The 16079-nt window shown below is 38.2% G+C and overlaps 1 protein-coding gene across 1 annotated transcript in view; it reads right to left on the reverse strand.

Moving 5' to 3' along the window:
• The window catches only part of LOC106880306 (protein SDA1 homolog), a 66587-nt gene that overhangs the window by 20778 nt on the left and 29730 nt on the right, over positions 1-16079 (reverse strand). Inside the window, exons 10-15 of the mRNA XM_089361563.1 lie at positions 14258-14419; positions 12004-12062; positions 8583-8659; positions 6112-6209; positions 4225-4301; positions 1951-2086 (exon numbers count right to left, since the gene is read on the reverse strand). Coding sequence (XP_089217689.1) covers positions 1951-2086; positions 4225-4301; positions 6112-6209; positions 8583-8659; positions 12004-12062; positions 14258-14419 — 609 coding nt within the window. The remainder of the gene's footprint in view (positions 1-1950; positions 2087-4224; positions 4302-6111; positions 6210-8582; positions 8660-12003; positions 12063-14257; positions 14420-16079) is intronic.

Here is a 16079-nt window from a genome sequence, read left to right on the forward strand (position 1 = left end):
GTGTGTTAAATTTAGTACAAGGAAACTGTATGGAAGCCTGTCATACACACACACACACATATATATATATATATATATGTCTTGTCTTACAAATTACATGGTGATCCTACCAGTGCTAAAACACACCCAGTACACTCTGTAAAGTGGTTAGCATTAGGAAGAGCATCCAGTTATAGAAACCATATCGAAACAGACAAGAGAGCATGGCATAGCCCTTCAGCTTGCCAGCTCTTGTCAAACTGTCCAACCCATACCAGCATGGAAAAAATGGACGTTAAATAATGATAATAACAATACACACACATATCTACACTCTTGGAGTGGTTGGCGTTAGGAAGGGCATCCAGCTGTAGAAACTCTGCCAAATCAGATTGGAGCCTGGTGTAGCCATCTGGTTTCACCAGTCCTCGGTCAAATCGTCCAACCCATGCTAGCGTGGAAAGCGAATGTTAGATGATGATGATGATATAAATACATGCATGTGTGTGTGGAGGGTATGTGTTAGTGGCTCCTTGTCTTGACATCATGAGATAGTTGTAAACAAGTGTCACTGTTATGTAAGTGGTGTCATTTGTTTCTAATCTTGCATGAAAACACGTCTGGTCATGGGGAAATATTACCTTACTTGGAAGGCCTGATGACTTGAAGAGCATCTGGTTATAGAAAGTTTGCCTTAACGAATTCCATCTAACCTATGCAAGCATGGTAAAGTGGACAATAAAACCAATATGATGATAAATAATGTTATATGCATATGTATGTGTAAATGAATATGTGCATTTTTCTCTATGTTTTCACACTGGTACTGCTTAATAAATTGTGCATTTGTTTATTTTTAACCATAAACAATATATCTCATTACTCAATAGCTTTGTCATGTGAAGACTAGTGGAATAAAAACATCTTAACTGAACGGTAAGGGAGCTGATGGCAGGAAGACCAGTCAGTCAAAGAATATTGCCTCAATAAATCTCGTCCAACTCATGCCAGCATAGAAAACGCAAATGTAAAAATGATGAAATGATGATGAGAAAGAGAAAGAAAGACTGAATGTAAAGAAATTTATCTTGTTTATGTTTTTCCCAAGATCTTAAGGAGTTACAGAGACAAGAATTAGCTTCAAGCTGGATATTAAAATATCATACAGCCAACATATGGAACACTTTAATTACCCTTATAGTCTAGGGTAGCGTTTCTAAACCAGCATTCCCCGGAACCCTAGGGTTCTGCAAGAAAGAGCGAGATAAGCTAATGCTAATTTCATGATCGTAATATATATATATATATAAATATTCATATGACATTTACCACGTGAACTACGATGAAAAAAATATAAGAAAGATATAGTATATAATTTTTTTTGTGCAGGGATTCCTTGAGACATGTAATATAATTTTAAGGGTTACGCAAGGGTATAAAGGTTGAGAAATATTGGTCTAGGGTATAAGTTAAATGTAGAATCTTTGCAGACATCAAGAAGACAAATAAAAAAAAAGTAGCAGTTGTACTCTCAGCTATTCTCTTTCTAAGTGACTGTATGTCTATTTTACATTACAGTAAATGCTAAACATTCAAAACAATGTGAATATATAAGTATTGCATTTGACAGAGTGATCTTAATGCTAAAGGGTTAATGTAGATATAGTGCAATGATTGAGAAAAATGAAAGCTTAATGCACCTGTTTCTCTTCTATTGTACAAATCTTCATGCAATTGATATTCCTGGTCCACTACCCTAGCGAAAATCTACACACACATTCAACAAGCCCATGACAAGACTTGGTAATAAGAAGCAAACCTTTTCACAAACATACTGCCAACTGTTGAAATATCACAGGCATCAACAAGACAAGTAAAAAAAAAAGGTAACACTACTACTCATTCCCTTTCTAAGTAATTGTACCTCTGTTTTACATTTCAGTAAATATCAAACATCAGTGTTCCACTTACCTGTTTTGCCATCTTCTGTTACTTTTGAACTGTCTAATTCTTCAAGCAAAACCTCTGCACCTGGCAGGTAACTTTTGGCTTGAGTGTCTCCATAGGATGGCAGTTCTGCTTCTTGCATAGCTTCAGTCAATCGGCCCTGCATGGAACAGATAGCAGCATTATTTTACCTACACAAACCATTCTTCATTTTCTTTTTAATAAGTGATATTACACGACTGTCTTCTGTGTCTATTACAATGTACTCTCACCCAAACTTCTTGTGCGTGTGATGTGTTTCAGTTTTGGCATAAGAGAAAGAAGGACAGCATTCATAACCTTTCTGCAAGATCTTTGATTCTGGTGGGTAAAAGATCCTGATATTCTCAGAATAGAAACTTGAGCTCTGCTAAAGGTACCCAATGCCAAGGTGAAGGTGTTTAACTGGATAACAAATTAAGTCTGCTATCTAAGAATTTCCAAAGTTTTGTTCCACCCAATTTTACTCATAAGGTTAGGGTATGATTGAAACCGGATTCACATGATTAAGAAACAAATTTCTTAATTACACATCTGTACCTGATTATGCTTGCACAAGATTCAATAGAAGATATTTAGTTCTAGTTTCATCTCAATAAACAGAGATAAATCTCCTCCTGAACAGAACAGATACAATTCTGGCAATAATTCCATATTTAGCATTTTTCTCCAACAACTAAATGAATTACTGGCCAAGCCAAATATGAAACACAGAGGATCTGGACACAATAACCTTTCAGTTAGTAGCGATTCAGCCTCTATAAGTATCATGTTGTCAACAGACATGTGGACTGAGATAAGTAAGGTTAAATGCCTCTTTGACTCTTTTCTTAGAGGTGCAAAATCAGCTGAGTCCATACAGCTTAGTTGGTAAAGTATCAAACTTTTAACTGAATGTCATGAGTTTGTGAGTTTTAATGAACCATGGGCCAGTGGCTTAGAATCAAATAAAACCTGGTCAATGATTATAGCTCATTAGCTGGGGTCTGGAATTAGGAAATCAGAACTAACTGAATATATATTCATTTATTAGGGATCTAGACAATGCTTAATTGTATGCTAGAATTAATTGAATAAACTCTCTTAGTATTACTGGTACAGACTTATCAAATGTGTTAATACAAAATGGTTAGCTGACTACAGACAGAGTTGTCAGAATGTTGGATAGAATACGTTGTAGTATTTGTTCTGGATTTCTGCTCTCCGAGTTCAAATCCTGCTGCTAAAATCTTTGTCTTTCATTATTTCAGAATTAAGAAATAAGTAGAAACCATTAGGTGCAACCTTCTCTCCCATCAAGTTCTCACATCTCAAATGTTCAGTTGGTAGGGCGTGGAGGTCAAATGTGGAAAGCCCAAAAAGAAGTCTGTCTCATGTATGAGGCATTTTGGTGCCACTTATATGGTATTGATGATTTGATGTTGACTTATTTGACATCAAACATTTTTAAGTTTCTTTCAGTTTATGTATGTGAGCATCTAGTTACATTTGTACATATACTCCTTTTTCTTTTACTTGTTTGTCATTTGACTGCGGCCATGCTGGAGCACCGCCTTTAGTCGAGCAAATCGACCCTGGGACTTATTCTTTGTAAGCCTAGTACTTATTCTATTGGTCTCTTTTTGCCAAACCGCTAAGTTACAGGGACGTAAACACACCACCATTGGTTGTCAAGTGATGTTAGGGGTACAAACACATACATATATATATATATACATATATACGACGGGCTTCTTTCAGTTTCTGTCTACCAAATCCACTCACAAGGCTTTGGTCAGCCCGAGGCTATAGTAGAAGACACTTGCCCAAAGTGCCACGCAGTGGGACTGAACCCGGAACCATGTGGTTGGGAAGCAAGCTACTTACCACACAGCCACTCCTGCGCCTATATGTGTAACTTCTCTCCCTGTCTCAGACATTTTCTATCTGTATGTGTATATCTCTATGCTTGAATGTGTATGAGAGTGTGATTGTGTCCAGGGTCAAATGAGGTTGACTGTCCAGTCAGCTGTGCCAAATTGTCAGCATCCAAATTGTCAATCTGATCTGTATCAGCTTCTAACTGAATGGATACCTAAAATGTTAAACCTAAAGCAAACTCCAGGCTACAATGTCTAAGAATGCTGGCAGGTGACAGCCATAGTTGACTATGTTGTAATGAATAGCGAAGTCTAGATATAGTAAAACTACCATTCTATTACATTGAAATATTAATATTAAAACAAAAACAAAAAAGAAAAATGTTAATAATAAAATTACTCTGTCTTTCTTGTGCAGTATATTGGGATTGATCTGCTTCACAACTTGGATTAATCCTCGACTTGCCATGGAGACAGCTGTAATAATAAAGAGACACACATGGAGATAACTAATAAAGAGACACCACATCATAGAGATAACTATAATAAAGAAATACAAATACTATGGAGATATCTACAATAAAAAGATGATCATTTACACACAAATATTAAAAAATACAGGAAGCAGGAACAAAAAAACTTTAAGGAGCTTGCTTTGCAATCACAAGATCCCAGGTCTGATTTCACTACTTGGCATCCTGACCGAGTGCCATTCACCACAGCCTTGGCAAGTCAGTAAAATGGGTAGAAAAATTGTTTAGAGACAGAAGGATGGGTTGTATCTAATTTAGCCCTTCAGCATTTAAACTGGCCCAAATAGGTTTTATGTTCAAACTGGCCAGATCTGGCCTCTCACACCTATTCTACAATGTCTTTCTAAAAATATACAATCACATCGTAAAAATTTCGAAACAATGAGATGATATATAATTAATTGAAAACAATGTGAATTGAGTAATCTGAATGCTAAAGGGTTAAAGGGCCAGCCTAGCCGCATTGTGTCATGACTGTTTGAGGATTACATTAGGGGTACACATGAATATGGAATACTCAACCACTTATAGAAGCTGATTTAATGACAGGCAGTGTAGTTAATCAAACAATTGAACACTCATCACTGAAACTGATGGACATCCGTTTACTTCTATGTGTAGTGCTGCTTTGAACTGCTAGCATCAGTCATTATACAAAACAGTTAAGATATTGAATGTAAACATTTCATGTGAGTAAACAATATTAATAGTCTCATATACTGGCACAAGGCCACACATTTGTGCACTTTATCCATGATACCAAGAGTAATAATAATAATAATAATAATAATAATAATAATAATAATAATAATAATAATAACGATGATGATGATAGTAATGGTTTCAAATTTTGTCACAAGGGCAGTGGTTTTGGGGGAGGGAATGTGTCGATTACATCGACCCCAGTGTTTCACTGGTACTTAATTTATCGACTCCGATAGGATGAAAGGCAAAGTAGACCTCAGTGGAATATGAACTCAGAACGTAGCGAAGGGCGAAATACCGCTAAGCATTTCGTCCAGCATGCTAACAATTCTGCCAGCTCTTCACCTTAATAATAATAATAATAATAATCCTTTCTATTATAGACACAAGGCCTCAAATTTGAGGGGAGGGGCCTAGTCGATTATGCTGACCCCAGTGTTCGACTGGTACTGATTTCATCAACCCTGAAAGGATGGCAGGCAAAGTTGACCTTGATGGAATTTGAACTCACTGTCAACTCAGCACCTAGGGATGATAATAATAATAATAATAACAATGATAATGATTTCAAATTTGGGAACAAGGTCAGCAAGTTCAGGGAAGGGGCTAAATTGATTACATCGACCCCAGTACTTAACTGGTACTTTACTGACCCTGAAAGAATGAAAGACAACATTGACCTCAGCAGAATTTGGACTCAGAACATGAAGACAGACAAAATACTGCTGAGCATTTTTGATGGCATGTTAACAATTCTGTTAGCTCACCATCTTAATAATAATAATAGTAATCCTTTCAACTAAAAGCACAAGGCCTGACATTTTGTGAGGATGGCGGATAGTCGATTACATTGACCTCAATATTCAAATGGTACTTATTTTATAGACTGCAAAAGGATGAAAGGCAAAGTTGACCTCAACAGAATTTGAGCTCACAATGTAAAGATAGACAAAATACTGCTGAGTATGATAATGACTCTGCCAGTTCACTATCTTAATAATAATAATAATAATAATAATAATAATAATAATAATAAAAGATTCAGTTACCTCTTTCTCGATTGGACTTGTACTGAGCTAAATCTTGTATAAGCTCTTCAGTCAATGCCAATGGACAACGAGAAATAATCTCTTTCACTGCATTTAAACTGAAATAATAAAATGAGAAATATGGTTCCAATATATTTATCAATATGTACTAATAATCAAGTGGTTATTTCAATTTCCAATGAAATTATATCATGATGTGTGCAATAGCTTATTCTATTTGACTTCATTTCTGTTAAATTAAGACATACCTTTAACTTTCAGTCATTGGACTGCAATAATTTTTGGGCATCCCTTTTAAAGACTTAGCTGAACAAATTGACCCCAGTACTTATATCTTAAATCTAGAACTTGTTCTTTCAGTCTCTTTTGCAGAACCTCTACATTATGGGGATGTAAACAAACACAGGCAGAAATGTGGTGGTATGGTAAGAAGCTTGCTTCTCAACCACATGGTTCTGGGTTCAGTCCCACTGTGTTGTACCTTGGGCAAGTGTCTTTCACTATAGCCTCGGGCTGACCAAAGCCTTGTGAATGGATTTGGTAGACAGAAACTGAAAGAAGCCCTTCATATATATATAAATGTGTGTGTGCGCGCCTACTAAATTCACTCACAAGGATTTGGTTCACCCAGGCTAACTGGAAGGCAGCCCAAGGTGTTGTGCAGTGGGACTAAACTCAAAACCATGTGGTTGTAAAGCAAATTTCTTAACCATACAGCTATGACTGTATCTCTACATGTTACGGTTGGGAAGTCATTCATCTGTAAGTCCTCTTGAAATAAATTTTACAAACTTGTCTTGTGTATTGAAACTCATCTACTCAAACTAAAAAGAGTACATTAACTTAGAAAGCTATGGTATATTAATCCTGGAAGCACAGCACAACCCCACAGGCACAAAAATGTTTTGACCAATACTACCTGATTCTCGTGAAAGTACGTGGCCAATTGATTTGGATGTTAGATTATGATTGTTAAGTTGTGAATTCAATTCTCAGATTGGGTGGTATGTTGTCTTGGAGCAAGGGTTTTCATTTCACACTGCTTCAGTCAACTCAGTTGAAAATGAGAACCAGTGGCAGCTGTGGAGGGGTTAATGCTGCAACAGATCAATGCCCTGTTCAAAATGTGATCCTATGAAGGTTCTTCATCAGGCAATCTTGACCGTGCTTTTGCACATGCTTATGCAAGTTAGAGTAATACTTTTTTGAGTAAAATCATCAGTTACACACATACACACTTTCCCTCTCTACACTACTGATGTTTACCCAAGAGAAAGGCTACCAACTCAGGCTAATCAGCTTGGCACCAATGTCATCACAGGTATAGCTGTGAAAATACAAGCCTTACATTATACTGTATGTACTTTTTGTTGTTGCAGATATACTGAAAGAAAGACAAGGTGGTCATGGCTAGATTGATTTTGAACATAGGCAGCCTAAATCTAGGCTGGGCTAGGCTGGGGTTAAACTGAGCAAGATAGGGCTGTTTGCCAGCCACAGTCAGCCAACAGTTCCTTATACAAAATATTAAACTCTATTTCTGTCCCATCCACAGGTAAATTCACAGTAAACCAGAATGGAAATGGTAATACAGTAATCCCTCGACTATCACAGGTGTTATGTTCCAAAATCCCCCGTGATAGGTGAAAATCCGAAGTAGAAACAGTACTGTACTGTATATTTTTTTTAATTATTTTTATAATTTGTATATATTTATTTTATTATAAATGCAAAATAACATCATGGAGGAATCGACATAAGCTTAAATAATAAACTGCAACAGGTGAACCGCAATGTGGCAAGGGATTACTGTAAAGGGTAATTTACTTTGGTAACTCTGAAAGGTGACCATGGCAGGATTTGAACTCAGAACATAAGGAGTAGGAATTTTTACTTGACCCTAGTTGATGTTATTGGTTCCACTAACTTTATTTAAGTGCTTTGCCTGACCTGAAAAGGTCTCAAATTCAACAACATAACAAGTCCATAACAGCAGCAACAACCACAGTCAAGAGCACATTGATTTCATGTCCACTTTTACATGCAAGTACAGACAAGAAGACAAAAGGCCGAGATACCTGACACTGTGCTGTACTCAGGAAAACCTGTCCTCCACAGCAGAAGCATTAAGGCCACTCTGCTTAGGGAAGAGGATTGGCCTGCAAGAGTCCTGTGCTGGTGCCACATAAAAAGCACTCATGTCAGTACCACATAAAAGGCACGTATGCTGGTGTCACATAAAAGGCACTCAACACACACTGTGAAGTGGTTGGCGTTAGGAAGGGCATCCAGCTGTAGAGACCGAGCTAAATCTGACCGGAACCTGATGCAGCTCTCCAGCTGACCAGCTCTGGTCAAACTGTTCAATCCATGCCAGCATGGACAATGGATGTTAAAGGATGCGGATGATGATGATGATTCAGGTTTGATAGGTCAATGAATGAATGAATGAATGAACCAAAGTCACTTACCCAACAGCAATGGCATCAGCAGAATTTCTTTCTGTTATGAAGTTGTAGGCAATAGTTTTAATGATATTCTCTATAACCTTCAAATATATTAGGATGAAGAGAAATGGAAACAAGAAATAAGATAATTAAGTCAAAGTTAAGTGAGTTACAAACAAAAAATAAAACTCCAAGCATTTTTACTATAGTTTAACACATTAAATGGTGCTCACATGTAAATTTGGGTTACATTCAATCATTCATCATCATCATCATCATCACCCTTTAACATCTGTTTTCCATAGTGGCATAGATTGGAATGTCTGACCAGAGCTTTCAAACTGAGGAGCCCTAATCTGGTTTGGCTTGGTTTCCACAGCTCAATGCCCTTCCTAACATGAACTACTATACAGTGAGTGCTTTTAACATGGCATTGGCACAATATTGTATCATTATAGATATAATATCATCATTTAACGTCCACTTTTCCCTCCTTGCCTGGGTCAGACGAAATTTGCTGAGGTAGATTTTCTTCAACCAAATACCCTTCTTTTTGCCAACTGTTATCTATTTCTGAGCAAAGTAATATTTTCTCAAAACCAGACATATTATGGAAGACTGAAAATGATTAACATTGCTTGTATGATGGTGATGTTCATTTGATGGGGTGTCAAGACAAGGGTACACACAAATACAGATATATACTCAAGTACATGTGTATGGGTGTGTGTGTGTAAATGTGTGTGTGTATGTATATATATATATATATATATATATATATATATATATATATATAGTGCAAGAGAGTTAGGGGTTGAGGATTCAACCCACTAAGGGATAGTATCTATCTATCCAATATACTGCTGGGAGGGTACCCAATTATTGTTACACTAGTGTTATATACCAAGTGTAATAAGTGGGTGCGGGTTATTCTCCAACTGCTAAATGTACTTTATATTTGTAACCTTAATTGTTAATATGACATGGTATGTCATAAGCATCTGTATATTGTGCTTTTTGTCATTTTAGTTACAAAATAAATAAATTAATTCAATGGAATACACTGTCTGCAAGTCGATGGATACCGCATATTCTCCTCCATTTTCTTATTGCTATATATATATATATATATATATAGTATCTATCTATCCAATATACTGCTGGGAGGGTACCCAATTATTGTTACACTAGTGTTATATACCAAGTGTAATAAGTGGGTGCGGGTTATATAATTAGATGCTTTTCCTGTCACTAACCTTCACTTGTCTCCAAGCTCAGACATGTTTTCATGGAAGATTGGAACTGAAGGACACAGCTTGCATGATGGTGACACTTGCTTGCAACTATCAGGCAATGTCAAGGCAAGGAGACAGTAACAAACACACGCACACACACATTTACAGAAAATTCAGTTTGGTATTTGTGATATGTATGTTTATTTACTTATATCCATGTAGATTTTACGACCGATGCACTTTTATGGATTATACTACTGAAATTCAAAGGTCACTTTAATATTTGTCTTCTTTTTTTTTTACTTCATTTAGAAGGCACAAACTTTCCCAATGATTTTTATAACTTTAGTAAACATTCCTTTTTTGACAGATTGCAATTACTAAGAAGAAAGCCTGTGTGTATTTATACATAAGTCACCACAACATCCAGTCCTTGTTGCAGTATAGTGACTTGCGTACCTCAATGAAACTGATAGCTATGCCAGTAGAGTGAAAGCTCCTTGTAAGGCCTTCCTCACTGGAGAACCAAAGGGTAGAGACAAGACTTATATAGAATAAAATCCCTTTCCTGAATCATATAGACTCATAGGTTCAGATTCCTGGTTTCTGTGGCATAAATATTCCCCACAGTCCATCACAGGATTACTCATTTTCGCCAGCTGAGTGGAATGGAGTAATGTGAAATAAAATGCTTCGCTCGAGAACACAACGCATCCCCAGTCCTGGAATTAAATTCACAATTTTATGATCGTGTGTTCAGGCGTAGGAGTGGCTGTGTAGTAAGTAGCTTGCTTACGAACCACATGGTTCAGGGTTCAGTCCCACTGCATGGCACGTTGCGCATGTGTCTTCTACTATAGCCTTGGGCCGACCAAAGCCTTGTGAATGGATTTGGTAGACGGAAACCGAAAGAAGCCCATCGTATATATGTATATGTATGTATGTGTATATGTTTGTGTGTGTGTTTGTCCCCCCAACATCGCTTGACAACCGATGCTGGTGTGTTTACGTCCCCATAACTTAACGGTTTGGCAAAAAAGACCGATGGAATAAGTACTAGGCTTACAAAGAATAAGTCCTGGGGTCGATTTGCTCGACTAAAGGTGGTGCTCTAGTATGGCCGCAGTCAAATGACTGAAACAAGTAAAAGAGTAAAAGAACCTAACTGCTAAGCCATACACCACCACAAGAATAATATGGACCACCAGATGCTGATGCTACGTAAAAAGCACCCAGTACATTTTGTAAAGTGGTTGGCATTAGGAAAGGGCATCCAGCAGTAAAAACCAAGCCAATACAAACCATGGAATCTGGTGTGGCCTCTGGCCATGCCAGTTCCTGTCGAGCTGTCTAACCCATGCCAGTATGGAAAACGGATGTTAAATTTTGACGATGATGAAGTTGATAATGATGCAGGGTTGACACTCTATCTACAAAAGAAACTAAGTTATGAAATCCTTGATGACATATCAAAGCCAACAAGACCCAAGAGAGGAGAGAAGCAGAACAGACGGCCTGGAGTCAAGAACAGTGAAAAAATGCTGTCAATGGCCTATGTCCAATAGCTGAATTGGGGGGAGAGAGTAAATAAGTGCATACATCAAGCAAAATCATGAGGGCACCTGTGCCCAGTGTCGCCTTCCTGGCACTTGTGCCAGTGGCATGTGTAAAGACATTCGAGCGAGATCGTTGCCAGTGCCGATGGAGTGGCTCCTGTGCAGGTGGCACGTAAAATACACCATTTTGAGCGTGGCCATTGCCAGTACCGCCTGACTGGCCATCGTGCTGGTGGCATCTAAAAGCACCCACTACACTCTCTGAGTGGTTGGCGTTAGGAAGGGCATCCAGCTGTAGAAACTCTGCCAAATCAGACTGGAGCCTGGTGTAGCCATCTGGTTCACCAGTCCTCAGTCAAATCGTCCAACTCATGCTAGCATGGAAAGCGGACGTTAAACGATGATGATGATGATCAGCTGTAGAAACCATGCTGAAACAGACAGGGAACCTGAACAGCCCTTCAGTTGGTCAGCTCCTGTCAAACCGTCCATCCCATGCACCATCATGGAAAACGAATGTTAAAAGATGATGATGAGTTACTTTTCCAACGATTTCATTACTCATAACTAATGGTGTATCATACTTGAATAAAAATAGAAATATAGAAATAAGAAGATTGATATCAGTATGAATAAAAAACAATAAATACTTACATCAGGAGGGACAAGATCATGGCTAGCCTGGGCAGCAAATAACAGAATCTTTGTCACATCTATCAAAATAAAACATAAATACATAGAAACAAAAAGCATATTTTTACTATTCTCAAATGCAGGATAATGCTAATAATATAGCCTGAACAGGATAAGCTACCCCTATTTTGCAGAAAAAAGTATTGGCGGCCAGCTATGAGACTCGAACTCACACCTCCGTGATTACGTGTCGCGGTGCTCTAGACAGATTAAGCTAAACTGCCCCCACTACAGATTCTTCTGCAAATTTAAGATGTATAGAAATCTCGCTTTATGAGACGCTATCATGTTAAATTCAAATTACGATGAACGTAAACAAACAAACAAAGTTTGCTTTGTATTTCTTGGACATTCTGACACATGTTTCTTGATAACAAATACCATTGTTTTTGTCTTTTGGTATATTTTAGGGTTATTATATTCCAGACATGAATTCCTTAATCAGTGTGTGTGTATGATTGTTATATTAAGATGCATCTAAAATAAATTGCATCTATTTGTGTATGGGCATCATCATCATCATCATCATCATTTAACGTCCACCTTTCATGCTGGCATGGGTTGGACGGTTTGACAGGAGTTGGCGAGGCAAGAGCCTGCACCATGCTTCTGTGTTTGTTTTGGTATGGTTTTTACAGCTGAATGCCCTTCCAAATGCCAATTACTTCACAGTGTGTACTGGGTGCTTTTTAAGTGGGACTTGCACTGACAGGGTCACCAAGTAACTTCGCAAGACAAGGAATCTAGACGTATATATAGGTATTTTTTTATTCTTTTATTTGTTTCAGTCATTTGACTGCGGCCATGCTGGAGCACCGCCTTTAGTCGAGCAAATCGACCCCGGGACTTATTCTTTGTAAGCCTAGTACTTATTCTATCGGTCTCTTTTGCCAAACCGCTAAGTGACGGGGACATAAACACACCAGCATCGGTTGTCAAGCAATGCTAGGGGGACAAACACAGACACACAAACACAGACACAAACACACACACATACATATATATATATATATATATATACGACGGGCTTCTTTCAGTTTCCATCTACCAAATCCATTCACAAGGCTTTGGTCGACCCGAGGCTATAGTAGAAGACACTTGCCCGAGGTGCCACGCAGTGGGACTGAACCCGGAACCATGTGGTTGGTATGCAAGCTACTTACCACACAGCCACTCCTGCGCCTATATATATATATATATATATATATATATATATATATTATATAAACACAAACGCAGGAGAATCAGATATGGAACTATGTGATTTTGGGTTCAATTCCATAGCACAGTTCATGCAACAATCTAAAGGTTGCCACATTTATTAGCTGCTTATTTCTCCAGCATAAAAATAATAAAAATTCATTTTTACTGTTTTACATCCACATTTCCATGGATGAAAAGGTTTTCTTTTGACCAAAATTTATTTTAACCACTCAGACATTGAAGAAAGTAGTGTTAAGAGTCTTGTTTAGGATCACAAAATGTAGTCATTATGTTCAGTGACCTAACTTCACCACCAATGAACATCTTATAATCCTTTGCACTATAGGCACAAGATCTGAAATTTTGAGAGGACAGGGGAGCTAGTTGATTTCATCAACCCTAGTACTTGATTGAGACTTAATTTATCAATCCCCAAAAGAAGAAAGGCAAAATTGACATTAGTGGAATTTGAACTCAGAATAAAAAGCCAGAAGGAATGAGGTTAAGCACTTTGTCTAGAGCAGTAATGGATTCTATCAACTCAATCATATAATCCTTTCTACTACAGGTGCAAGGGCTAAAATTTTGAGTTATGGTGGGGTTGGCTCGTCGATTACATCAACCCCAGTGCATGACTGGTATTTAACTCATTGACCCTGAAAAGATGAAAGGCACAATCAACCTTAGTGGACTTTGAACTCAGACTGCAAAGCTGAAGGAAATGGTGCTAAGCCTTTTATCCAGAGCAGTCACGATTCTACCAGCTCTATCAAAAAATCATTATCATCATCATCGTCGTTTAACGTCCGCTTTCCATGCTAGCATGGGTTGGACGATTTGACTGAGGACTGGTGGACCAGGAGGCGACTACAGGCTCCAATCTGATTTGGCAGAGTTTCTACAGCCGGATGCCCTTCCTAACGCCAACCACTCCGAGAGAAAGTAGGTTCAAAAAACAATACTTAGATACAATTATATTAAAAAATTAAGAAAAAAAAAAACATAGACTTACCTTTTTGTCGGGGCTGCAAGAATTTTTGAAGATAAGGATAAAAATTCAGCAGAAAAAGCTGATGGACTCCAATTAGTCTTGAGATCAGATCCATCATAAGGATCTTAACATCATAATATTCACTACTAGATTGTAGCTGTTTGAACAAACGATCTGCAAATTCTGCAACAAAAAAAAAAAACGTGATTATTTCTATAAAGAGCAGGGGTTCTCCACCATTTTTTTGCCTATGGAACCCTTTGGTTTCTATTCTAGTCTACTGGACTTCCATACCCATTCAATGTCTATATAAAAAAACATCCTACTCTATTTTTATAATTGAATATTATTAGGAATTGTATAAAACAATTATTTGGTTCCGGCCATGCTGGAGCACCACCTTGAAGGGTTTTAGTCAAACAAACTGCCCTCAGGACTTATTTTTGTTAAAGCCTGGTACTTATTCTATCGGTTTACGTCCCTGTAACTTAGTGATACTGAATTGCTAAGTTATGGGGACATAAACACACCAACACCAGTTGTCAAGTGGTGATGGGGGGGGGGGACAAACACAAAGACACACACATATATATATACATATATACAATGGGTTACTTTCAGTTTCTGTCTACCAAACCCACTCACATTGCTTTGGTTGGCCCAAGGCTACAGAAGACACTTGCCTAAGGTGCCACGTAGTGGTAGATGAAAACTGAAAGAAGCCCAGTTTGTGTTTGTGTGTGTGCATATCCGTTTGTGTTTGTCCCTAATCACCACTTGACAGCTCGTGTTGGTGTGTTTACATCCCTTCAACAGCTTGATGATAAAGACAGATGAAATAAGAACCAGGTTTTAAGAAAAATAAGTACAAGTGTTGATTCGTTTGATTAAAATTCTTCAAAGCAGTGCGCCAACATGACCACACCTCGAACCACCCACATTTTTACAACAATGAAACACTGCAGCTCCCGTAGCAGAAAATACAGCATGATGGTGTAGTACAGGCAAGAGCCCACAATAAACCTTTGTGTTATTTGCATGGAAGAATCCTCTGCTGAAGTCTTCTTTAATCACCTACAAACAAACATAATTTGAAGCATCCTTTTCATGGCTTCTTATTGGCCAACTTATTGTATATGTGTGTGTGATGTGAGTGCACACACACACACACAGACACACACATATATATATATATATATATATATATATATATATATATATATATATATATATATATATATATATATATATATATGCTGTGCATGAGAAGACCCGGCAAGCCAAGTGAGACCTAAATCCAAGGCCTCTGCCAGGGGTGTAGCCAGCCCACTAATGCGTACCTTTCCTTCATTGGACACGAAGACCTGTTGGGACAAGCAAAAGCAAAATCGTGATAGCACCTGTGCCCAGCGTCGCCTTTCTGGCACTTGTGCCCAGCGTCGCCTTTCTGGCACTTGTGCCCGCAGCATGTGTAAGGACTTTCTAGCGAAATTGTTGCCAGTGCCCCTGGACTGGCTCGTGTGGGTGGCACATAAAATACACCATTTTGAGCGTGGCCGTTGCCAGTACCACCTGACTGGCCTTCGTGCGGGTGACACGTAAAAGCACCTACTACACTCTCAGAGTGGTTGGCGTTAGGAAGGGCATCCAGCTGTAGAAACTCTGCCAAATCAGATTGGAGCCTGGTGTAGCCATCGGGTTTCACCAGTCCTCAGTCAAATCGTCCAACCCATGCTAGCATTGAAAGCGGACATTTCCAGCATGGAAAATGGACATTAAATGATGATGATGATGATGATGATGGTGGTGGTGGTGTGTGTGTATGGAATGATGATTGCTCTTG

The sequence above is a fragment of the Octopus bimaculoides genome, chromosome 13 (assembly GCF_046866305.1).
Source record: "Octopus bimaculoides isolate indiv1 chromosome 13, ASM4686630v1, whole genome shotgun sequence".
Classification (NCBI taxonomy): domain Eukaryota; kingdom Metazoa; phylum Mollusca; class Cephalopoda; order Octopoda; family Octopodidae; genus Octopus; species Octopus bimaculoides.